This window comes from Erinaceus europaeus, chromosome 9, assembly GCF_950295315.1.
Source record: "Erinaceus europaeus chromosome 9, mEriEur2.1, whole genome shotgun sequence".
Classification (NCBI taxonomy): domain Eukaryota; kingdom Metazoa; phylum Chordata; class Mammalia; order Eulipotyphla; family Erinaceidae; genus Erinaceus; species Erinaceus europaeus.
This window is the reverse complement of record NC_080170.1, coordinates 126,436,161-126,460,345: the sequence shown is the minus strand read 5'-3', so window position 1 is coordinate 126,460,345 and position 24,185 is coordinate 126,436,161. Positions and strand designations below refer to the sequence as shown.

The 24,185-nt window shown below is 54.2% G+C and overlaps 1 protein-coding gene across 13 annotated transcripts in view; it reads left to right on the top strand.

Moving 5' to 3' along the window:
• Positions 1 to 24,185, top strand: part of PCNT (pericentrin) — a 105,264-nt gene that overhangs the window by 29,717 nt on the left and 51,362 nt on the right. For 11 of the 13 annotated variants that reach the window (XM_060198849.1, XM_060198843.1, XM_060198844.1 and 8 more), the window contains exons 2-15: positions 2,076 to 2,276; positions 4,091 to 4,156; positions 6,172 to 6,252; positions 6,452 to 6,707; positions 7,202 to 7,257; positions 8,468 to 8,642; positions 9,010 to 9,146; positions 9,815 to 9,926; positions 10,392 to 10,635; positions 11,333 to 11,420; positions 12,534 to 12,690; positions 12,769 to 13,001; positions 16,847 to 17,307; positions 19,073 to 19,619. In XM_060198849.1, coding sequence (XP_060054832.1) covers positions 2,076 to 2,276; positions 4,091 to 4,156; positions 6,172 to 6,252; positions 6,452 to 6,707; positions 7,202 to 7,257; positions 8,468 to 8,642; positions 9,010 to 9,146; positions 9,815 to 9,926; positions 10,392 to 10,635; positions 11,333 to 11,420; positions 12,534 to 12,690; positions 12,769 to 13,001; positions 16,847 to 17,307; positions 19,073 to 19,619 — 2,814 coding nt within the window. The remainder of the gene's footprint in view (positions 1 to 2,075; positions 2,277 to 4,090; positions 4,157 to 6,171; positions 6,253 to 6,451; positions 6,708 to 7,201; positions 7,258 to 8,467; positions 8,643 to 9,009; positions 9,147 to 9,814; positions 9,927 to 10,391; positions 10,636 to 11,332; positions 11,421 to 12,533; positions 12,691 to 12,768; positions 13,002 to 16,846; positions 17,308 to 19,072; positions 19,620 to 24,185) is intronic. The other 2 variants (XM_060198842.1, XM_060198853.1) reach the window with 2 other exon arrangements.

Below are 24,185 nucleotides of genomic sequence, written 5' to 3'. Positions count from 1 at the left end.
CCCGTCTCCCCCTCCCCCTCCGGGACGCACCTGCCCCGTCTCCCCCTCCCCCTCCGGGACACACCTGCCCCGTCTCCCCCTCCCCCTCCGGGACGCACCTGCCCCGTCTCCGCCTCCCCCTCCGGGACGCACCTGCCCCTCCTCCCCCTCCCCCTCCGGGACACACCTGCCCCTCCTCCCCCTCCCCCTCCGGGACGCACCTGCCCCGTCTCCCCCTCCCCCTCCGGGACGCACCTGCCCCTCCTCCCCCTCCCCTCCCCCTCCTCACTCCCCACCTTCGGTCTGGAGACAGCTGCCCCTGGTCATCCGCACTCCCCACTGGTTACTCTTGGAGCGGTCCCCACACCCTGCGCACCTGCCGAGTTGGGGGGCTTCTTCCAGTCTGGAGGGCACAGGCCCCCGTGGGTGCTCACGTTGTTGGCACCCATCGGCCCAGAGGTGCAGGCTTGCCCTGTACCTGCTTTCTGTGACTGTGGAGAACAGAGCACGTCCTCCAGTGTTGGGCTAGGCCGGGTGGCCTGTTCGCACCTCAGAACACCTGTCATTGAGCCGCGGGCGGCCTCTTGACCCCGAGACCAGGCACCTGTGGACTGGGCGGAGGGGCTCGCTGAGCAGCCTGCGGGTCCTGGCGGCACTGCCGGCCTGCGTCCACCTGCTGTGGACACGGAGTTTCGAGGTCCTGGAGGTGCCTTCCGTGGGCTGTGTGAGACCCAGGTGTCTGCTGCGAAGGTCGTGGGTGGAGGAGTTGTTCTGGAGCAGCTGGAGTGCCACAGCTCTGAGGCCACTGCCCAAGGGTGTCACAGCTCCAGGCGTAGCTGAGACCACGCGGAGGCTGCAGGGATGCTTTATTACCCTGGTGGAATCCAGGGTCTGCCGCCAGTCCAAGGCAGACTACTCGTCTGTTTAGAAAGCCGCTATCTACGCTTCAAGCTGGGCGTTGATTGGTTACAGGGTGGTTTTGGAAAAGATATATTTTGATTGGTTACAAGGTGCATCAATCAGCTACAAGAACAAAATGCAAATGTCGGTCGCCGCATAAGTTATAAGACCAGAGGATGAGGTGGATTGGCCATATTCCACCTCCAGTTCGGACTGCGGACAGTTCGGTTAGCGAAAAGGATCTACCCGGCTGGTGACATTCCTAGCCCGCTGGGTTTGCTGAAATGCAGGAGCAGCACACCCGCCTGCCTGTCCTCCGTCTCCGTGGAACTGGGGAACATTTTGTTCCGGAGGCAAGGACGCCTCCGGGGATTCCCTCTGTGGTGCCGGGTGAGGTCGCAGCCAGGGCCTGGGGCGTGGAAGCTCTGGTGGGCTCAGGAGCGGCCCTGCGGCCTGGAGGTGGGGGCCAGCCGCAGTCCAGAGCTGCTGGGCTTGTGAGCATGGGAGGGCTCTGGGAAGCGGCCTGCGACAGGAGAGGCCTCTGGAGTGGCGGCGGGAGAGAGCGCACACGGGCTGTCTTGCGAGGTGGTGTTTGTCCCGCAGAGACTGGTGCTCTGCTCCTCTGCCGTCACTTACACGCCTGCTGTGGCCACAGACGTCCCCTGTGGAAAGCCGGTGTGAGCGGGTCGAGCCCGCGGATACCCACCTCCCGTGAGGTCCCCGGTGCCACGAAAAATAGAGCGTCTGATTCCGTGGCGGAGTGTGCTCCACTGAGCTGGCTTAATTAAGTTTCTGCTATTTTTGTTCCATGACTAGGAAGTTTTGACCAGGCTACGGTTTTTCTTGATTGGGAGAAAATTGGGACAAAGAGGGACGATTAAGCTTTTATATAGCTTTAGTCCTTACACGTGTCTAGAGTGAACTATCTGTTTTTGGGCTAGATATACTTTAAAGGCGGTTTAGCGTTTCTGAACGCCTCTGAGAATGGGAAGCCGTTCTGCCTACGGGGTGTCTTGCTTTTATCTCTGTGGGCACTCCCAGGGTCCCTGTTAGCAGAGGCGGGCTGTGGCCGTGAGTTGGGGACGGTGCCTGCCAGCCCTGCGCCTCATGCTGCCCACCAGCCTGCTGACTTTGTGGTTCTGTCACTTTTTCCTCGCTTACCTCTGCCTCTACTATTTCTCGACGTTCCTGCGCAGCTTGCTCAGTTCCGACAGAGAAAGGCAAAAGGTGACGGTGCGAACCCGAAGAAAAAGACGGCGAAGAGGAAGAGCGAGGCTGTCCCTGCGCCTGTTCCGGAGGAGGAGGGCACGGTAGCTGCCGGGGCCCCCCGGGCCGCAGGGGGTGCGAGCCCGAGCCCCCCACTCAGTGGCGTGCCTGCCGGGCCTGCAGCCCCTCGGGTGAGTGCTTGCTGTCTGCCCCTGTTCACACTGCTCTCCCCATCTGCTGCGGCTGCCTCGTGGGGACGGGCTCTGGTCTGCTTCTGCCTCCTGGGAGTGGACAAAGGGGTTTCTTTCAGTTTGCAGAAAGGGGGTGCAATACGCACACACACACACAGTTCATTTTCGGCCAGTAGGGTTAGCCTTGGGGCTCAGTGTCTGCAGGGCCCCACCACTCTCAACAGCCTTTTTGTTCTCTCTTTTCTTTTTGCCTCTAGGGTTATCGTCTGTGACAATTTTTTTTTAATTTATTTTTTCTTCTACATAGAGGGTGAAAGGCAGGGAGAGAAATAGCAGGGATACTGCAGCCCCACTCCACCACTCGTGAAACCTCCCCAGTGCAGCAGCCTGTGGTCTCACTTGTGTGAGTTCATGCTCTGCCCACTGAGTCTTTCTGCATATGATTCAGGAAGGATTCTACTATTTATTTATTTATTTATTTATTTTATATTTTGTTTGTTTTTTCTTTTTTCTCTTTAAATATTTATTCCCTTTTGTTGCCCTTGTTGTTTTATTGTAGTTATTATTGTTGTTATTGATGTCGTTGTTGGATAGGACAGAGAGAAATGGAGAGAGGAGGGGAAGACGGGAGAGAAAGACACCTGCAGACCTGCTTCACCGCCTGTGCAGTGACGCCCCTGCAGGTGGGGAGCCGGGGGCTCAAACCGGGATCTTTTTTGTGGTTCTTGTGCTTTGTGCCACGTGCGCTTAACCTGCTGCGCTACCGCCCGGCTCCGTCTACTTTTTAGTTTTTAAAAACTTTGTTTTATTTGATAGGACAGAGAAACTTCGAGGAATGGGGATAGAGAGGGAGAGCTAGACACCCGCAGCCCTGCTCCACCACTTGTGAAGCTTCCCCCCTGCAAGTGTGGACCAGGGACTTGAACCCAAGTCCTTGTGCACTGTACCATGTGTACTTAACAAGGCGCTCCACCTGCAGCCCCAGGAAGGATTGTATTTATTGTTTTGTTATCGCTGGGGCTTTGCTGTTCCAGACTAACCTTTTCAGATAGAAAAAAGCAGGGAGAGGGGAATGAAAGATGCCACAGCACTGAGCCTTCCTGCAGTGTGCACAGGGTTGCACGCAGACCTGGGCCTGGGCTCACTACCCAGCCGAGCTGCTTGCTGGGACTTATTTTCTTGCCAGGGTCTTTCTCTGGAACTTCATGTTTGCAGGTGAATTTTTTTTTTCTTTTTTTTACCAGAGCACTGCTCACCTCTGGCTTTTGGTGGTGCAGGGGATTGAACCCAGGGCTTTGGAGCCTCAGGCGTGATACTCTCTTTGCATAATCGTTATGATATCTACCCCTTCCCAGTGAATTTTTTTTTTTTTGGTAGAAGGTGGGAGACAGAGAAGGAGAAATACCACAGTACCACTCCTGTACTCATAAAGTTTTCCCCTGCAGTTCTGGGGGATTGAACCGGGGCCGTCTTTGGCAGCATGTGTTTACTTGGGTGTGCTGTCTCCAGGCCCCCAAGAGTTTTATCTTGAAGATGATATATTGGAATGTATATGAACTTGAGAGATTGAGAGAGTAGAAAGTTGCATGGAGCTGAAGGAGTGAAATTTGCTTAGGAGCTGGAAGGTTTCAGCAGAGGGGACGGGGCAAAGTTATTAACAAATGGCAGCATCGTTAGGGACTGGAGTCGCTGGGAGAAGTTTCAAGTCTGCTTGTTGTTTTGGAGTGCCGCTCTGGAGAGTGAAATAAACATGGGGGTGGGGGCTCCTCTGGACTTGTTTTCGCTGCTCTCCTGCAACTCCCTCTCCACTGCAGGACCTGGAGCAGCTGCAGACAAAGCGAGAGGCCAAGTGTCAGGAACAGGCTGTGGCCGCCTCCCAGGTACGGTGCCACTGCTGCAGTGTCTCTGCAGTGGGGGGTGGGGGCTCCAGGTGGGGTCCAGTCCAGGCTGGGCTCCAGGCAGAGTGGCTGCATGAGAAAGAGTCTGACTCTGTAAACATCAGAATGGCTGATTTTTCTTTTATCCCTTTTTGTAAAAAGTTTTTTTTTTTATTATCTTTATTTATGTATCGGATAGAGACATCCAGAAATTGAGAGGAGGAGGGGAGACAGAGAGGAAGAGAGACAGACACCTGCAGACCTGCTTCACCACTGGTAAAGCTTTTCCCCTGTAGGTGGGGACCGGGGGTTTGAACCTGGGTCCTTGTGCACTGTAACATGTGCACTCAACCAGATGAGCCACCACCTGGTCCCCTTTTTTTCCTTTACTTAAAAAATGTGGGAGTTGGGTGGTAGTGCAGCAGGTTAAGTGCAGGTGGCGCGAAACTCAAGGACCCACCGTGTAAGGATCCCGGTTCGAGCCCTTGGCTCCCCACCTACAGGGGAGTTGCTTCACGGACGGTGAAGCAGATGTGCAGGTGTCTATCTTCCCCCCCCCCCCCGATTTCTCTCTCCTCTCTCTTCTCTCTCCTCTCTCGATTTCTGTCTGTCCTATCCAACGACAGCTACAACAACAGTAATAATAACCACAACAATGATAAATCAACAAGGGTAACAAAAGGGGAAAAAAGTAGTCTCCAGGAGCAGTGGATTTGTGGTGCAGGCACCGAGCCCCGGCAATAACCCTGGAGGCAAAAAAAAATGTTTTGGGGAGTCGGGTGGTAGTGCGGTGGGTTAACGCATGTGGCGCGAAGCATGAGGACCTGCATGAGGGTCCCGGTTTCAGCTCTCGGCTCCTCACCTGCAGGGGAGTCGCTTCACAGGCGGTGAAGCAGGTCTGCAGGTGTCTCTCTTTCCCCCTCTGTCTTCCCCTCTCTCCATTTCTCTCTGTTTTGTCCAACAACGATAACAACAATGATAAGTATAACAATAAAAACCAAGGGCAACAAAAGGGAATAAATATTACAAAAAGGAATAAAAAATGTTTTTCTTTTTTATTGGATAGAAACTGAGAGCAATGGAGAGGGAAGAGGAAGATAGGGAGGGAGGGGAAGAGACCCCTGCAGCCCTGTTTCACTGCTTGTGAAGCTTCCCCCCTGCAGGTGGGGACTGGGGGGCTTGAACCCGGTCCTTGTGCAGTGTGATGTGTGTTCAAACAGGTGCGCCTCCGCCCAACCCCTTCGTTCTCTGAAGTCGAGCCTACGGCCTCCACGTGCCGGGTTGTACTCTGACCCTTGGCTGCCTCCAGCTTTCCCCTTAACTGTTGCAGAGGTGGGAACGTTAAGACAGAAGCCTCTGGGTGGGGGAGGTAGCATAGTGCTTATGCAAAAGGCTCCCATGCCTGAGGCTCTGAGGTCCCAGGTTCAATCCCCAACCACCATCAGCCAGAGCTGAGCAATCTAGAGGAAGACAGAAGCCTCTTCCTGTGGCTCTGGGTGCATGCTTAGCTCCATGGCTTCCCTGACCCGGAGCTGAGCAGCAGCTGTGAAGCCTCCTGTTCCTCTGCTGTCCCCTTGTGCCACCCATCTCCCTCCTGAGGAGCGCCAGTGACTGGGTGCCAGACCTCACTCAAGCACTTAACCCGGTTAAGTAGTCTTGCATAATTGTCACATTTGCGAGACAGCTAGCTAGCATGGCACGAAGTCCTGTGTGTCAGTGGCTCTGGGACATCTTGTGTGCCTACAACCTAGTTCCAGAGCCTTCTCTCCCCAAGGCGGCCCCGCACAGTGAGCGGCTCCCCACCCCCAGGCTGTGGTCTGTCCCTGTACGCACCTGCTGCGGTTCACGTACACGGCACTGGGCCTGGGCTCCTGCCCTGGGCTCCCCTGTCGGCTTCTTCCCTGTGGCCGCTGAGCCCTGTGTGGCCCCTGTGGACGGTGCAGCTTGTGCTTGGTACTGCCCTCAGGTCTGGGCAGGGTTGCTGGGGACACGTGTCTCCAGTGATGTTTACTCTCCAGGACCAAGAACAGGAATGTGAGCTGGCGGCTGCTGAAGTGGGGGGCAGCCAGAGTGAGGGTGACAAGCACCCACGGGCCCAGGTAACTGTCCTGGCTGGGGACGGGGAGTTGTGGTCCCACAAGGAGAATATGCTCTGTGTGTGGGTGGGGGGTGGCGGGAGCTGCAGTGGGGACCTGGGGATGGCCGGCGGGAACGAGTCTGTGCCGGCAGCACTCGTGATGGGAGCACCACTGGGCAGGTGGGGGCTAGTGCAGGAAGGACCAGGTGCCTCTCCCACAGCCCCTGCCCCCCCTGGAGCTGGAGGCCCTGCGCCTGAGTCTGAGCAACATGCACACGGCGCAGCTGGAGCTGACGCAGGCCAACCTGCAGCGGGAGAAGGAGACGGCGCTGGTGGAGCTGCGTGACATGCTGAATGGGCGGCACGCGCAGGAGCTGGCTCTAGCCCAGAACCGCCAGCAGCTGGAGCTGCAGCTGGAGCGGGAGCAGCACGCGCGCGAGCGTGAGGAGCTGGCCCTGCGCTGTGGCCAGGAGGCCGGTGCGTCCCATCCCACCCTGTCCTCGTTCCATCCCCGTCACTGTCCCCATCCTGCCCTGTCCCCATCCCGTCCCCGTCCTACCCTCGTTCTTTCCCTGATGCCACCCCCCTCCTGCCCTGTCCCTGTCTTGTCCCTGTCTCATCCCGTCCTATCCCCATCCTGCCCTGTCCCCATCCCATCCCTGTCCCATCCCCATCCTATTCTCACCTCTCCTTGACACGATCCCCATCCCACCCTGTCCCTGCCACCATTCCTGTCCTGCCCTGTCCCTTCCCACCTTGTCCCTGTCCCCGTCCCTGACCTTGCCCTGCTCCTGCCTACCTGCCTACCCTGTGTGGATTCATGCAAACACCAGGAGATGCTTCTGTGTCCCCAACGTCTTTGTTTTTCAACAAACTTGGTTTGCTGTTCACTCCACTGAGCCTGACCAGAGCAACTGCTGTTCAGTGCCTGGGCATTTAGGGAGCTGAGACTCAGTTTGTTTTTCTTGCAGCTGAACTGAAGGAGAAGTTACAGTCAGAAATGGAGAAGAGTGCCCAGGAGATAGCGGTGCGTGTGACCTAGCGGAAAGGGGCTTTTCTTCCCCCCCAGCCCCTCGAGTGCCCTCATCTGACGTGAACAGTCTGTACCAAGCTGGGGTGCCAGTGGACACAGCATGTGGGATGTGTCACAGTAGTCTGCTCTGTGGTTCCTTGCTCACCTGTGTGGTGTAGGCCCTCTGGGCAGGGACACGCCTCTGTCCACACAGCAGACCCTCCGACAGGACGGTGGGCTGGGCTGGGCTGGGCTGGGCTGGGCTGGGCTGTGTTGTGCTGTGCTGTGCTGTGCTGTGCTGTCCTGTGGGCTGGGCTGGGCTGGGCTGGGCTGGGCTGGGCTGTGCTGTGCTGTGCCACGCCACTTGAGTCTGAGAGGCTCCTGGGCGATGTCAGGGCCTGCATGTGACTTTGAGCGCATGGGTGTCAGGAAGTGCCTCACGCTGGGGCCCCTACTGAGCCACTGACCCCTTTGGTCTCCCCCCAAGTCTGACCCAACCCAGGCTGCAGGGGAAGAGGGATGGCAGCTTCTTTTTTTTTTCTTTTTTTCTTTTTGCCCCCACGGTTATTGCTGGGCTCGGTGCCTGCACCACGAATCCACTGCTCCTGGAGACAGTTTTTTCCCCTTTTGTTGCCCTTGTTGTTTTATCATTGTTGTGGCTATTATTATTATCGTTGTAGCTGTCGTTGGACAGGACAGAGAGAAATCGAGAGAGGAGGGGAAGACAGGGAAAGAAAGCACCTGTAGACCTGCTTCACTGCCTGTGAAGGGACTCCTTGCAGGTGGGGAGCCGGGGGCTTGAACTGGGATCCTTGTGCCGGTCCTTGCGCTTGGCGCCACGTGCACTTTGCTTAAGGCAGCTTCTTTTGGAGCGTGTCCTCCCTCTCTGGGCAGCACAGTGGACTCTCTTCTGAGGACAGTGGAACGGGCTCCTGTCAGCAGGGGGTCATCTCAGCAGTTCCCTGGTCCGTCACGGGGCTCTGTGCTGGCTGCTGGGGTCACAGCCTTGTGAATGTCCCTGGCCATCTGCTCTAGGAGAGCAGCCTGTTCTCACTCCTGGGATGGCTGGTTTGCAGGTGCTACTGTGGCAGCAGTGGGGTTGGTGGGGTCTGATAGACACCTAGGAACCCTCTGACCCAGGCTGGGGCTCAGTGCCCGCTGCCCATTGCAGCCTTTCTTCCAGTGACCAAACTGGCCGCTGTCCCCCTTTCCTGTTGTGTGCTAGGCCCTGAAGCGAGACTGGGAGACCGAGAGGGACTTATGCTTGGAAAACCTCCGCAGAGAGCTGTCTGCAAAGCACCAGTTGGAGCTGGAGAAGCTCCAGAGCCAGTTGAGCAGAGAGCTGGCAGCACAGAAGGCAGAGCTGGAGAAGATTTTTCAAGCCAAAGACCAGGCTGAATGTGAGTCTACTGGGATGATGTGTGCAGTGGATCTCAGGCCTTGCAGTCCGAGGCTTCAGCTCCGTCCTCAGCTCTGCGTGTGCTAGGATGGTGCTCTGGCTTCTCTCTTGCCGGTCTCCTGTGACACGAGTTTATTGAGTCTATGGGGGACTGAGGTGTAGTACTAGCAGCAGGGCCGGACTGCTTGCAGATGTGTGGTTGAGCACGTGGCGTGGGTGCCGCGTGCTGCTCTGGTCTCAGGTCACTTCTGGTGTTCTGTGATCAAACCATTATCAAGGAAGTTGTGTGGGTTGCTGCTTCTGTCTCGAAGTGCTGGGTGCCAGGGGCAGGCCTTGGGCTGAATCTGCATCAATCTCTCTGCCCACAGCTGCCCTGCAGACCCTGGAGGCCCAGCACGATGCGGCTGTGCAGAAGCTCAGGGAAGACCTGCTAGCAGAGCGCTGCCAGCACCTGCAGGACCTGGAGCTGAGGTTCAGGGAGCAGGAGGAAGCCAAGCAGCGGGAGGTAGGCTGGTGGCCATTGGCCGGTGGTGGCAGGGAGGGGCTTGGGGCGTGGGCTGGCTCTCACTGCTCTCTGCCAAGACACCTCTCCTGAGTTTGAATTTGAAGGGTATAGTAGAGCTGGGGTGATGGCAAGAGGGCATGGCCCCTGAGGTGAGCTCCACAGCTCCGTTTAGTCTGGCTCATGGAGAAGCTTCATCTTTTTTGTTTGTCTTATCTGTTTAATTAGCAGGGCCTTCTTCAGCTCTGGCTAATAGCGGTAGAGGACGTTAAACCTGGGACTTTGAAGCCTCAGGCAGGAGAGTCTCTGCATAACCATTTTGCTATCTCTCCTGCCCCGAGAAGCTGCATTCTTTACAAGGGCTGTGACAGCTGCGAAGCCAGGCTCTGACTGCCATCAGGAAACAGGAAACAGAAATGCCTGGAGAGCACGGTGCAGCAGCCCTGCACTGCTCCTTTGTCCAGACCCTTTCCTATGAAGTGGGGGGAGCAGCCTGACCACGCCAGGGTCAGGCTGACCACGCCAGCGACGCTCTTGTCCCCATGGCGAGACCCAGCAGGCTGTGTGCCAGGATTGGTACACTAAGGGGCAGCACTGCCCGGACAATATGGACTGCGGCCTGCGGGCCTTCAGGTCTGGGCTGGGTGCTCATGACTCTCTTTCCTCTTCAGCTGGAGGAGCTGCAGGCCTCCTATGAGGAGCTGAAGGCCCAGTCCCGGGAGGAGATCAGACGACTGTGGGCTCAGCTGGCGTCAGCAGGAGGCAGCGGGCAGGTGTCCAGTGGTGAGTTTGACAGTCCCGGTCGTCAGCAGTGAAAGTTGTGGTTTTCCTTGTTGAAAACCCATGTTAGGGCTTCCCAGTGGTAATGGGTGCAGAGAAGTGACATGGTACCCTTCCTTCAAGGGGATGTTTGTGCTCACAGGGCCAGCTCTGCTGGGAGATGCCTCCGTAGGGTTGGAGAGCTGCCCCTTTCTGCTCTGCCTATGCCCTGTGTTCTTGGGGGCCTGCTGGCTGGGCTTGAGAACTGGGGAGTGTGGTCATCTCCCTGCTGGATTTGGGAGCTCACACTCCATGCAGACCGCAGGGGCCCACCTCGGGCAGGTGTGACTGGTCTCCCAGGACCCCAGGCCACACCTCCCTCAGGCTCTAGTGAGGGTTCTCCCTGAATCCCATGCTGCACTGTAGTCATAACCGCTCCGGCTTCTCCATTTGACTTTGAGGCAATTGTGTGATTTCTTCCCACTCTAGAGGTTCAAGAACAGCTCCTGGCTCCAGAGTCTCACAAGGAAGAACTAGAGCACTTGAAGCGAGATTTTGCACAGCAGCGGCAGCGAGAGAAGACTGAACACGAGTCTGAACTAGAAGAACTCAGAATTTACTTTGAAAATAAGTTACGGGACGCTGAGAAAAGCTACCAGGAAGACCTGGTGCTGCTTCAGCAGCGGCTGCAGGAGGTGAAGGATGACTCTCTCCTGGAGTCTGGGGAGATCGGGTAAGTTGAACAGTTTCCATCTGAGAATCGTGTTTGTGATAGGAACCTGGGGCTGGGATCAGGTCTGCATTTGTAGCTGGTTGCTTTCTGCTTTAGAAATGTATTTCGGGAGCTGGGCGGTAGCTCAGCAGTTTAAGCGCACGTGGTGCAAAGCGCAAGGACCGGCGTTAAGGATCCCGGTTCGAGCTCCCGGCTCCCCACCTGCAGGGAGTAGCTTCACAGGTGGTGGAGCAGGTCTGCAGGTGTCTGTCTTTCTCTCCCCCTCTCTGTCTTCCCCTCCTCTCTCCATTTCTCTCTGTCCTGTCCAACAACAATAACAACGATAACAATAACAGTGACAACAATAACAACTACAATAAGCGCAACAAAGTGGGAAAAATGGCCTACAGGAGCAGTGGATTTGTAGTGCAGGCACTGAGCCTTAGTGATAACCCTGGAGGCAAAAGTATTTTATATCTGAGGTCTGAAAGAGGATGGCATTTGGAGCAGCGGGCAGCTAGGCCTGTCCTGTTGCTGCTGAACTGTTCTCCTGGGGTTGGGCCTGTGGTGCTGCCTGGGACCCGCTGCTGGAACTCTGTCCTGCGAATTGAGTTGCAACGCAGACTCTCTCCTTCAGTGCAGTGAGACCCTGGGTTGTAGCAGAGTCCAGGTAGAAATGGCCCTTGTGTCTGGTCCTTACAAGGTGGTCTCTCTTTAGTTCGTCCGGCATGTTTCTGGAAGAGGCAGCAGGAGACGAGGGCAGAGAGCACATGGACAGACTCAGCCTTCAGCTGGAGCCGTGTGAGGTGAGGCTACCACTCCTCTTTATCTGGTGCTTGGCTAGAGCTTCCTGCGAGAGAGACAGCATCGGCCACTGCAGGCCCTGCCTTTCATGGTGAATGTCTCTCAACGTTCTCCAAGCTCCATCCCTCCTTTCCACAAGCGGAGCAAGCTGCTTGAGTCTTGAGATGGCCTCTGTTGACACTGTTCACTCTTCATGGCTGCTCGTGAAGCTTCCCCCACTTTGGGTGGGGAGTGGGGCTTGAACCTGGGCCCTTGCATGTGTTAATATGTGTGTGACACCACTCGGCCCCCAATGTGATTCTTTTGTATTCTCATGTGATGGGCGGGCATGTGCTTCTGGATCTAGTTCTTTTCAAGGCCCAGTTATTGATTCCATGAATGTGAGAGTTCTTTTTTTTTTTTTTTAGATTTTTTATTTTATTTATTTATTTATTCCCTTTTGTTGCCCTTGTTGTTTTATTGTTGTAGTTATTATTGTTGTTGTCGTCGTTGTTGGATAGGACAGAGAGAAACGGAGAGAGGAGGGGAAGACAGAGAGGAGGAGAGAAAGATAGACACCTGCAGACCTGCTTCACCGCCTGTGAAGCGACTCCCCTGCAGGTGGGGAGCCGGGGTTCGAACCGGGATCCTTATGCCGGTCTTTGTGCTTTGCGCCACCTGCGCTTAACCCGCTGCGCTACCGCCCGACTCCTCGAATGTGAGAGTTCTTATCTGAGATATAACGTGACTTTCGGGGAGCTTGAAGCTTAGATTGGCGTGATTCCTCCAGTGTTGTGTTTTCAGTGGGACAGAAAATATTAGAACAGGCACTTGTGGGTCAGTTGAGGCAGAGAGACCTGGGAGCACCCCGCTCTGGGACTGTGACCACAGTGGCTTGCAGTCCTGGGGATGGGAGGGCAGGCATTTGTTCTGGTGGACGCCTGCCTACAGCTTGACTCCGGGAAATTCTGGTCCGACTCGGTGCTCCTGAGGCCGATTCTTCACGTCCTCTGTGTGGATATGGTGTGAGGAGGAGGCAGCCTTTGTCTCTTCTGCATGCACCTGGCCCTTTGAGGTCACATGGGGGTCTCCAAGAGGCTCGGGCTCCTTGCAGTGTCCTGTTGCTGACCCCTCAGGAAAGCCCGAGGTATTTGCACACCGAGTTGGAGGACGGCCGTTGGCGCCATCTCACAGCGCAGAAGCCCTCCCTGGAAGTCACGCAGGTGCCGGCTGTCGAGGAGGCCCAGGTGTCAGTGGGGGAGCAGTGCTTGGGGCCCTCAGAGTCCAGCCAAGGTGGGTGCCCTTCAGCACTGCCCCATCTGGCCAACATCACCCCTGACTGGGACGTCAGAGAATTGTCTCACCTGACAGCCCCGACCCCCTCAGGACCGGCCCGGCTGTGTCTGCGATGTGCGCGGGACACGGCCCTGGACGTGGAAGCTGAAGTGGCGGCCAGAGTCCTGGGTTTGGAGACCGAGCACAAGGTGAAGCTCTCGCTTCTTCGGACAGAGCTCAAGGAAGAAATAGACCTCTTGAAAATAGAAAATAGAAATCTGCATGAGAAGTTACAGTATGAAATCCGCCTGAGAGAGGACTTGGTGAAGGTGAGTGTGACACTTCATGACCATTGTGCCCCAGCGGCATCTTTCATGTCCCAAGCCCCCTCTTGCCCATGGCCGTGACTTCTGCCCTCCTGGAGCTGCTCTTCCACCTGCCACCAGCATGAGGACTGGGGACCCCTGTAGACCAGGCCTGTGCCCAACCTGGGTCCTACCTGGCCCTTTCTGTAGTGTCATTTTGCCCCCGTGTGGAGGGCTGCCTGCAGGTGTCTGGTAACATGCAGATTCTGGAGTGAGTCTGTGGCCATCAGGGAAGTGTCCTTGCAAAGCTGGACGAGGGGGCCAGACCGTAAGTGTCTAGGTCTTCCTCTCAGCCCTTCTTTTTTTTTTTTTTTAATTTTACTTAAGAAAGGAGACATTAACAAAACCATAGAATGAGAGGGGTACAATCCCGCACAATTCCCATAACCCGATCTCCATATCCCATCCCCTCCCCTGATAGCCTTCCCATTCTCATATTCTCTGGGAGTATGGATCCAGGGTCGTTGTGGGTTGCAGAGGGTGGAAGGTCTGGCTTCTGTAATTGCTTCCCCGCTGAACATGGGCGTTGACTGGTCGATCCATACTCCCAGTCAGGCAGGAGCTCTTTTTTTTTTTTTTTAATTTATTTCTTTATTGGGGAATTGATGTTTTACATTCAACAGTAAATACAATAGTTTGTACATGCATAACATTCCCCAGTTTCCCATTTAACAATACAACCCCCACTATGTCATTTATCATCCTTCATGGACCTGTATTCTCCCCACCCACCCACCCACCCACCCCAGAGTCTTTTACTTGGGTGCAATATGCCAATTCCATTTCAGGTTCTACTTGTGTTTTCTTTTCTGATCTTGTTTTTCAACTTTTGCCTGAGAGTGAGATCATCCCATATTCATCCTTCTGTTTCTGACTTATTTCACCCAACATGAATTTTTCAAGGTCCATCCAAGATCGGCTGAAAACAGTGAAGTCACCATTTTCACAGCTGAGTAGTATTCCATTGTGTATATAGACCACAACTTGCTCAACCACTCATCTGTGGTTGGACACCTGGGTTGCTTCCAGGTTTTGGCTATTACAAATCGTGCTGCCAAGAACATATGTGCACACAGATCTTTTTGGATGGATGTGTTGAGTTCCTTAGGATATATCCCCAGGAGGGGAATTGCAGGGTCATAGGGCAGGTCCATTTCTAGCCTTCTGAGAGTTCTCCAGACTGTTCTCCACAGAGGTTGGACCCATTGACATTCCCACCAGCAGTGCAGGAGGGTTCCTTTGACCCCACACCCTCTCCAGCATTTGCTGCTGTTACCTTTTCTGATGTGTGACATTCTCACAGGAGTGAAGTGGTATCTCATTGTTGTCTTGATTTGCATTTCTCTGACAGTCAGAGACTTGGAGCATTTTTTCATGTGTTTCTCAGCCTTTTGGATCTCTTCTGTGGTGAATATTCTGTCCAAGTCCTCCCCCCCCCCCATTTTTGGATGGGGTTATTTGTTGTCTTGTTGTTGAGTCTGGCAAGCTCTTTATATATGTTGGTTATTAAACTCTTGTCTGATGTATGGCATGTAAAGATCTTCTCCCATTCTGTGAGGGGTCTCTTGGTTTGGGTAGTGGTTTCTTTAGCTGTGAAGAAGCTTTTTAATTTGATGTAGTCCCATAGGTTTATACTTGCCTTAGTCTTCTTTGTAGTTGGGTTCGTTTCATTGAAGATGTCTTTAAAATTTATAAGGAAAAGAGTTCTGCCAATATTTTCCTCTAAGTATCTGATAGTTTGTGGTCTAACATCCAAGTCCTTGATCCACTTGGAATTTACTTTTGTATTTGGTGAAATACAGTGATTCAGTTTCATTCTTCTGCATGTTTCAACCCATTGTTTCCAACACCATTTGTTGAAGAGACTCTCCTTTCCCCATGTAATAGTCTGGGCCCCTTTGTCAAAGATTAGATGTCCATAGGTGTGGGGCCTCATTTCTGGGCTCTCAGTTCTATTCCACTGGTCAGTGTGTCTATTCATGTTCCAGTACCAAGCAGTTTTGATGACAATGGCTCTATAATACAGTTTGAGATCTGGGAGTGTGATGCCTCCGGTTCTGTTCTTTTTTCTCAAGATTGTTTTGGCAATTCTAGGTCTTTTCTCTTCCAGATAAACATTTGTAGCATTTGTCCTATTCTGCTAAAAAATATGGTTGGGATCTTGATGGGGATAGCATTCAATTCCTCTCAGCCCTTCTGACAAAGCCCCTTCCATCCACTCTACTCCTGTCAGCTGTGTATTTCTGTCTTGTGACCCCCTTCTCCCCAGCTCCTTCCATGCGGAGTCTTACAGGATTTTCATTTCCTTCCAGAGTGTGACAGCTCACTTGTTTTGCTGTATTTTATTTACGTATTTATTTTGTCACCGTAGTTATTGCTGGGGCTTAGTGTTTGCAGATGAATCCACTGTCACTATTTTTTAAAATATTTTTATTTATGGGAGTCAGGCGGTAGCGCAGCGGGTTAAGCACAGGTGGCGCAAAGCTCAAGGACCGGCATAAGGATCCCAGTTTGAGCCTCCGGCTCCCCACCTGCAGGGGAGTCCCTTCACAAGCGGTGAAGCAGATCTACAGGTGTCTGTCTTTCTCTCTCTCCCTCTGTCTTCCCCTCCTCTCTCCATTTCTCTCTGTCCTATCCAACAACGACGACAATAATAACTACAACAATAAAACAACAAGGGCAACAAAAGGGAATGAATAAATAAATATCTTTAAAAAAGTTTTTATTTATTATTGGATCGAGACAGAGACATTGAGGGGGGAAGGGGAGGGAAAGAGGCAGAAAGACACCTGCAGCCCTGTTTTACCACTTGCAAAGCTTTACGCCTGCAAGTGGGGGCCAGGGGCTTGAACCTGGGTCTTGTGCACAGTGAGTATGTGCTTAACCAGGTGCGCCACCACCTGGCCCCACAATTTTTTGAGAACTGCTCAGCTCTGGTTTATGGTGGTAGTGGTCACTGAGCCTGGGACCTTTGGTGCTTCAGATATACAAGGCTCTTTTCTTTTTTTCATTTTTTTTGTTTTTTTTTAATATTTTTTTGTTTTTGCCTCCAGAGTTATCACTGGGGCTTGGTGCCTGCTCTACGAATCTGCTGCTCCTGGTGGCCGTTTTTTTCCCCATTGTTGTTGCTGCTGCTGTTGTTGGACAGGACAGAGAGAAATGGAGAGAGGAGGGGAAGACAGGGGGGAGAGAAAGACAGATACCTGCAGACCTGCTTCACTGCTTATGAAGCGACCTCCTTGCAGGTGGGGAGCCGGGGGCTCGAACCTGGATCCTCGTGCAGGTCCTTGTGGCTTCTTACAATTATACAAAGCTGATAGTTGCCATCTCTGATTAATCTGCTGATTCATGGCCTGACGAGGGCTTTACGCTCCATGCTTTCAAACTTAAAGTAAGGAGTTGAGACCAGTCTTGTGTCTTTTTGTCAGTGATTTATTGACTTTATTTTTTCTTCAGAGTCTGAGTATTTGCCTTCCCCCCAGCATCCTAATTTGTTTCCTTTCCACATGGGGCTGAGAAAATGTTCACTGTAGCACAGCTGTCCATCATCCTGTGTGCTGGAGCCTCTGTGGCCAGACTCAAGCCATTTAGTTTCCTCCCTCCCTCCCTCCCTCCCTCCCTCCCTTTTTAAGATTTTATTTATTAATGAGAAAGGAGGAGAGAGAGAAGGAACCAGATATCACTCTGGTCCACGTGCTGCCCAGGTATTGAACTCTGGACCCTGTGCTTGAGAGTCTAGTGCTCTATCCACTGCGTTACCTCCCGGACCATGGTAGTTTTCTTCCGTGACCGTGACATCTCATCTCTAGGCAAAGCTTGAGTTAGCTGAGGATCACCAGGAGGAGCTGAAGCGAGCTCAGGAGAGAATTCAGAACATGAGGCAGGAGTTCAGAGAGAAAGAAGCAGAGTGGACGGCTGCCACTGAAGACGGAGAGAGGAAAGCTGAGGAGAAGCTGACGCACCTGCTGCTGGAACTGCGAGAGCGGGCAGAGTCTGAGAAGCAGTCCGTCGTCAGCAAGTTCCAGCTCCGTGAAGAGGAGATGCGGCAGCTGCAGGCGCAGCAGGCAGCCCAGATCCTGGAGCTGGAGGCGTCGCTGCTAGAGCAGCAGGGCCGCCTGCGGCAGCTGGAGCTCGCAGATGAGGCTGCGCCCTGTGGCCGCTGTGGCCGGGAGCCGGCTGACAGCATGGGGGCCACAGACCCAGCTCAGGAACTCGCCACACTCCGCCTGAAGGAAGACTGTGCCCTCCAGCTGATGCTGGCCCAGAACAGGTGGGTGTGCCCTGTGTGTCGGTGCCTGGGCCCTGGCAGCCTAGCCCAGCACCTGTGTGGGCTGAGCCGGGTCCCTGGCAGCCGGTTTGAGTGGAGGGAGACAGTGACCTGCTGGCCTCCAGGACTGCAAAGACGCTGCCCTTCCTCGCCCCACGCCGCCCAGTCGTACTCACAGGTTTACGCTTCCCTTCATCACAGAATGTGCTGACCGTATCACCCGGTGGCCTTTTTGTCCTTTTTCTTCCCTCTTTCTCTTTACTTGATGGGACAGGGAAGAATTAAGAGGAGAGGGGAAGATAGGGAGCGAAAGAGATACCTGAAGCCCTGCTCCACCACTTGAGCTGGGTTTCTGTGTGTGCCACTGCCTGCCCCCTTCTTTAAGACTTGATTTAAAAAAAATGAAAATTTTTCCCTTTCGTTGTCCTTGTTGCTTATTATTGTTGTTTTTGTTGTTGTTACTGCTGTCATTATTATTGGATAGGACAGAGAGAAATGGAGAGAGGAAGGGAAGACAGACGGGGAGAAACAGACAGACACCGGCAGACCTGCTTTACCGCCTGTGAAGTGAACCCCCTGCAGGTGGGGATATGGGGGCTCAAACCGGGATCCTGATGCTGGTCCGTGTGCTTTGCGCCACATGCGCTTAACCCACGGTGCCATCACCCGGCTCCCTTTTTTCAAATTTTTATTTGATAGGACAGGGAAATTGAGAGAGGGAAGGGGCCATATTGAGAATGAGGGATATCTGCAGACCTGTTTCACCACTTGTAAAGTTCTCCCCTATAGGTGGGGGTTGAGGGCTTGAACCCAGGTCCTTGTATAATGAAAATGAGTGTGTTCAACTAGATATGCCACTGCCCCTCTCCCCCCCCCCCCCCGCTTTATAATTTTCAAATTTATTAGTGAGAGAGAGAGAACTGGAGTGTCACTGGCACGTGCAGTTCCAGGAATCACACTTGGGACTTTGTGCCCGAGAGTCTAGTGTTCTGTCCACTGTGCAGCCTCCCAGGCCACCGACATCTTTTTTGGACTCTCGTCTGTCAGCTGCCCCTCAGCTTCATGTGTGGGTCTCGTAGCTGCCCAAGGCTAAGAGGACTGTGAATGCTATTGGGCGGTCTGTGGGTGGTGCTCCGCTCTGGAGCAGTCAGAAGTGACCACAGCCACACTGTAGCTCAGTCAGACACGATCAAGACTGAAGCTGGTCGTTTGTGGTCAGACATAACTGTGGACTTAACTTGTTCCCGAGCTTGTGCACCTCCCTGGTGTGTGCTGCCTGTCTTCCCAGTTCTCCTCGCTCAGTCTGGCTCCTGTCCTGGCCGCTTGGAGGCATATTGACTGGAGACGCTCTCCTAGCCGCTGGCACTCTTAGTTGTACTCTCGCACTTGCTTTATTGACTCTTTTAAGTCTCATCTGAGGGCTCTCGCGTCCGTCACCCGAGTCCTCTGACGCCCCTGTGGCCCCAGGGGTCCCTCCCCTGTGATGAGAGTGTGTGGGTTTGTACTCCTGTTTTCTGGTTCTGGCTCTTGTGACCTCACTTTAGTCTGTGGCATGTGCCCCTGGCTCTGAGCTATGGCCTGGCGTGACCCCTTCACTCGTCACTGACTTATGGGGGGGGTGGGGTGGTCACGACTGCTTGTGGCAGAGAAGAGACTGACAGGACACAGGCCCACAGCGTCACCAGTTACGTGGCCTTTCCTGGGTAGTGAGTGCTCCGTCTCACTTCAGACTGGGTTTTATGACTCTTACTCTGCCCTGCCCTCTCAGGTTTTTAGAAGAACGTAAGAAAATCACAGAGAAGTTTTCTGCAGAGCAAGATGCTTCTCTACGGGAGGCCCAGGAGAAACATGCAAGCGAGCTGAAGCTCCTCCAGGAGCAGCACCAGCAGCACGTCCGGGCCCTGACCTTGGAGCTTGAGGTGAAGCACAGGGCAGAGGTGGAGGAGCTCAGGGCCGCGTGGGAGAGCGAGCAGCGGGCACTGTCGGACGCACGCGTGTCCGAGCTGCAGATGAGACACGCGGCTGAGGTCGGCGCCTTGGAGACACAGCACCTGTCCACTCTGGACTCCCTGGAGGCCTGCTACGTGTCTGCGGCGCAGGCTGTGCGGGATGAGCACCGGCAGGCCCTGGAGCTGCTGCGGGCAGATCTGGAGGGGCAGCTGCAGAAGACGGAGGCTGCTCACCAGCTGCTGCTGACTCAGGAGCTAGAGAGACTTCAGCTCAAGCATGAAGATGAGCTTCGGGCCGTGAAGGACGGCTTGGGAGCCGCAAGGAGTCCCATGCCTCCCGAGAGTCTTCTCAGCACAGCCCCCCAGGTGAGACCACTGCTGCCTCTCAGGTGGGGTTGCTCCTGTTGGCCCGTACTCCCACTGTGCTGTGTGCATGTGTGTGTGTTTGCACGTGTGTGCATGCATATCTGAGCACACAAGTGCATGGATGTGATGATGTGCATGTGAACGTCTGTGAGTGTGTATGAATGTGAGCATGTATGCCTGTGTGAGTGTGAGCATGTGTGGCTGTGTGAGTGTGAGCATGTGTGTGGATGTGTGGGTAGACATGTGTACTTGTGTGAGTGTGAGCATGTGTGGATGTGTGGGTGTGAGCATGTGTGTGGATGTGTGGGTAGACATGTGTACTTGTGTGAGTGTGAGCATGTGTGTGGATGTGTGAGTGTGAACATCTGGATGTGTGAGTGTGAGCATGTGTGTTGTATGTGAGCATGTGTTTGCCTGTGAGTGTGAGCATGTGTGTGATGGGTGTGAGCATATGTGTGAGTGAGCATGTGTGGATGAGTGAGCATGTTGGATGGTGGGTGTGAGCATATGTGTGAGTGTGAGCATGTGTGATGGTAGGTGTGAGCATATGTGTGAATGTAAGCATGTGTGGATAAGTGAGCATGTGTGGATGTGTGAGTGAGCATGCGTGTGATGGGTGTGAGCATATGTGTGAGCATGTGTGGATGTGGATGAGTGTGAGCATGTGTGTGATGGTGGTTGTGAGCATATGTCTGAATGTGAACATATGTGGATGTGTGAGTGAGCATGTGTGTGATGGATGTGAGCATGTGTGTGAGCATGTGTGGATGTGGATGAGTGAGCATGTGTGATGGTGGGTGTGAGCATATGCGTGAGTGTGAGCATGTGTGATGGTGGGTGTGAACATATGTGTGAATGTGAGCATGTGTGGATGTGTGAGAGAGCATGTGTGTGATGGGTGTGAGCATATGTGTGAGCATGTGTGGATGAGTGTGAGCATGTGTGATGGTGGGTGTGAGCATATGTGTGAGTGTGAGCATGTGTGGATGTGTGAGTGAGCATGCGTGTGATGGGTGTGAGCATATGTGTGAGCATGTGTGGATGAGTGTGAGCATGTGTGATGGTGGGTGTGAGCATATGTGTGAGTGTGAGCATGTGTGGATGTGGATGAGTGAGCATGTGTGATGGTGGGTGTGAGCATATGCGTGAGTGTGAGCATGTGTAATGGTGGGTGTGAACATATGTGTGAATGTGAGCATGTGTGGATGTGTGAGAGAGCATGCGTGTGATGGGTGTGAGCATATGTGTGAGCATGTGTGGATGTGTGAGTGAGCATGCGTGTGATGGGTGTGAGCATATGTGTGAGCATGTGTGGATGAGTGTGAGCATGTGTGATGGTGGGTGTGAACATATGTGTGAGTGTGAGCATGTGTGGATGTGGATGAGTGAGCATGTGTGATGGTGGGTGTGAGCATATGCGTGAGTGTGAGCATGTGTGGTGGTGGGTGTGAACATATGTGTGAATGTGAGCATGTGTGGATGTGTGAGTGAGCATGCGTGTGATGGGTGTGAGCATATGTGTGAGCATGTGTGGATGAGTGTGAGCATGTGTGATGGGTGTGAGCATATGTGTGAATGTGAGCATGTGTGGATGTGTGAGTGAGCATGCGTGTGATGGGTGTGAGCATATGTGTGAGCATGTGTGGATGTGGATGAGTGTGAGCATGTGTGTGATGGTGGGTGTGAGCATATGTGTGAGTGTGAGCATGTGTGATGGTGGGTGTGAACATATGTGTGAACGTGAGCATGTGTGTGTTGTTGCAGCGGTCTGGTGTCGGGCTGCACCGCGGAGAAGAGAGCGGACGTCCAGAGCAAAGGGGTACACAGATCTTTATTATAGGATGGGGGGGGAGGTTTGGTTCAGACCACGTGGAGCCAGCCGGCAATGGCCGACCACGGGGGGAGAGCAGGCAGCGAGACCTCAGAGAGGGAGAGCCGAGAGCCCAGAGAGAGAGAGGGGAGGGGAGAGGGGGCTTTTTATTGGGCGACAACCAGGGGTGACGTGTGGGGCCAGGATTGGTTGAAAGGGGGCACTCTAGGATTTAGCGGGGCATAGAAAAACCTGGGGGCGGAGACTGCATCAGAATAACTCCTCAGCAACATGTGTGGATGTGTGAGTGAGCATGCGTGTGATGGGTGTGAGCTTATGTGTGAGCATGTGTGGATGTGGGTGAGTGTGAGCATGTGCGTGATGGTGTTTGTGAGCATATGTGTGAGTGAGAGCGTGTGAGTGTGAGCGTATGAATGTGTGTGTGGTTCCCTGTGCACCTTGCACTGCTGCTCTCAGCGTCCACCTGGGTGCTTTCTGAGGGACACAGCAGGCAGCTGTGAGGGGGTTTTGTTCTCAAGGTCTCAGTGAAGGAAGATAAATTGAGACCCCCCTTTGGGTGGAAAATCTGAAGATTGGCTTTTTTATTTTATTGTATTAGAGCACTGCTCAGCTTTGGTTTATGGTAGTTTGGGGGATTGAACCTGGGACCATGGAGCCTCAGGCTTGTGAGTCCCTTTGCTTAACCTATGCTATCTACGTGGCATTTTCTTGAGCTTTGTTTGTTAGGCTCTTGGTGGCCCTGACTGCTGCTCAGAACCCTTCAGGTTCCTGAGCTTAAAGAGAAAAGAGGGAAAAGGTGTTCTTTTCCACAATGTTGTCACACACAGAGCTCAGTAAGAGCTTGCTTGGCATCCTCTTGACCCTGAGTCCCATCAGTTCCCACTGTCTCCTGGCCACTCAGAGCTCCCCTCAGCTCCCTCAGTGTCCTCTCTGTCCCTCCATGTATGCTCAGCATCCCCTCACCATCACCTCAGCCCTGCCATGTCCCCTCTGTCCCTCCATGTCCTATCAGTCCCTCCAGGTCCCTTCTATCTCCTCAGCCCCTCAAGGTCCCCTCAGCCCCTCCATCTCCCCTCTGTCCCTACATGTCCCTTCAGCAGCACCTGTTCCCTCAGCCCCTCCATGTCCCCTCAGATCCCCCATATCCCTCAGCACCTCCGTGTCCCCTCAGAATCCTCTCAGCCTGTCCATGTCCCCTCAGCCCTCCGTGTCCCCATAGACCCACCATGTTCCCTCAGACACTCCATGTCCCCTCAGCCCCTCCATGTCCCCACAGCCCATCCATGTCCCCTCAGTCCCTCCCTGTCCCATCAGCCCCTCCATGTCCCCTCAACCGTCCCTGTACCCTCAGCCCCTCCATGTCCCCTTAGTCCCTCCATGTCCCCTCAGCCCCTCCATGTCCCCTCAGCCCCTCCATGTCCCATCAGCCTCTCCATGTCCCTGCAGCCCCTCATGTCCCCTCAGCCTCTACATGTCCCCTCAAACCAAGTGTCCCCTGAGTCCCCCATGTCCCCTCAGCTCCTGCATGTCCCTTCAGTCCCCCGTGTCCGCTCAACCCCCATGTCCGCTCAACCCCCATGTCCCCTCAGCCCCTCCATGTCCCCTCAGCCCCTCTATGTCACCTCAGCCCCTCCATGTCCCCTCAGCCCCTCCATGTCCCCTCAGTCCCCTCCATGTCCCCTAAGCCCCCCATGTCCCCGCAGCACTCCATGACCCTTCAGCCCCTCCATGTCCCCTCAGCCCCTCCATGTCCCCTCAGCCCCTCCATGTCCCCTCAACCCTCCCTGTCACCTCAGCCCCTCCATGTCCCCTCAGCTCCTCCATGTCCCCTCAGCCCCTCCATGTCCCCTCAGCCCCTCCATGTCCCCTCAGTCCCTCCATGTCCCCTCAGCCCCTCCATGTCCCCTCAGCCCCTCCATGTCCCCTCAGCCCCGCCATGTCCCCTCAGCCCCGCCATGTCCCCTCAGCCCCTCCATGTCCCCTCAGCCCCTCCATGTCCCCTCAGCCCCTCCATGTCCCCTCAGCCCCTCCATGTCCCCTTAGCCCCGCCATGTCCCCTCAGCCCCTCCATGTCCCCTTAGCCCCGCCATGTGCTAACACTCCCAGACTCCTGTTGGGGTCACAACACACAAGCACCCTTGCCCCTGTTTGCCTAGCAGTGTCACTTGGCAGAAGTCACTGGCTGCTTCCAGACTCCCTTCCTTTGGACCTGACTTCTGAGAAAGGGTCTCTGAAAACTCAAACTTGATCTCTTGTGTGTAGATGCATGTCCTGTCAGGAACTTTTTTTAAATGTTTATATATTTTCCCTTTTGTTGCCCTTGTTGTTTTTCACTGTTGTAGTAGTTGTTATTATTTTTGTTATTGATGTTGTCGTTGTCGGATAGGACAGAGAGAAATGGAGAGAGGAGGGGAAGACAGAGAGGGGGAGAGAAAGACAGACACCTGCAGACCTGCTTCACCGCCTGTGAAGCCACTCCCCTGAAGGTGGGGAGCCGGGGGCTCGAACCGGGATCCTTACGCCGGTCCTTGCGCTTTGTGCCATGTGTGCTTAACCTGCGCGCCACCACCCAGCTCCCTAGGAACTTTTCCAGGGTTATTGCTGGGCTCAGTGCCTGCACCATGAATCCACTGCTCCTGGAGGCCATTTTTTCCCTCTTTTGTTGCCCTTGTTGTTGTAGCCTCGTTGTGGTTATTATTATTATTGCCATTGTTGATGTTGTTCGTTGTTGGATA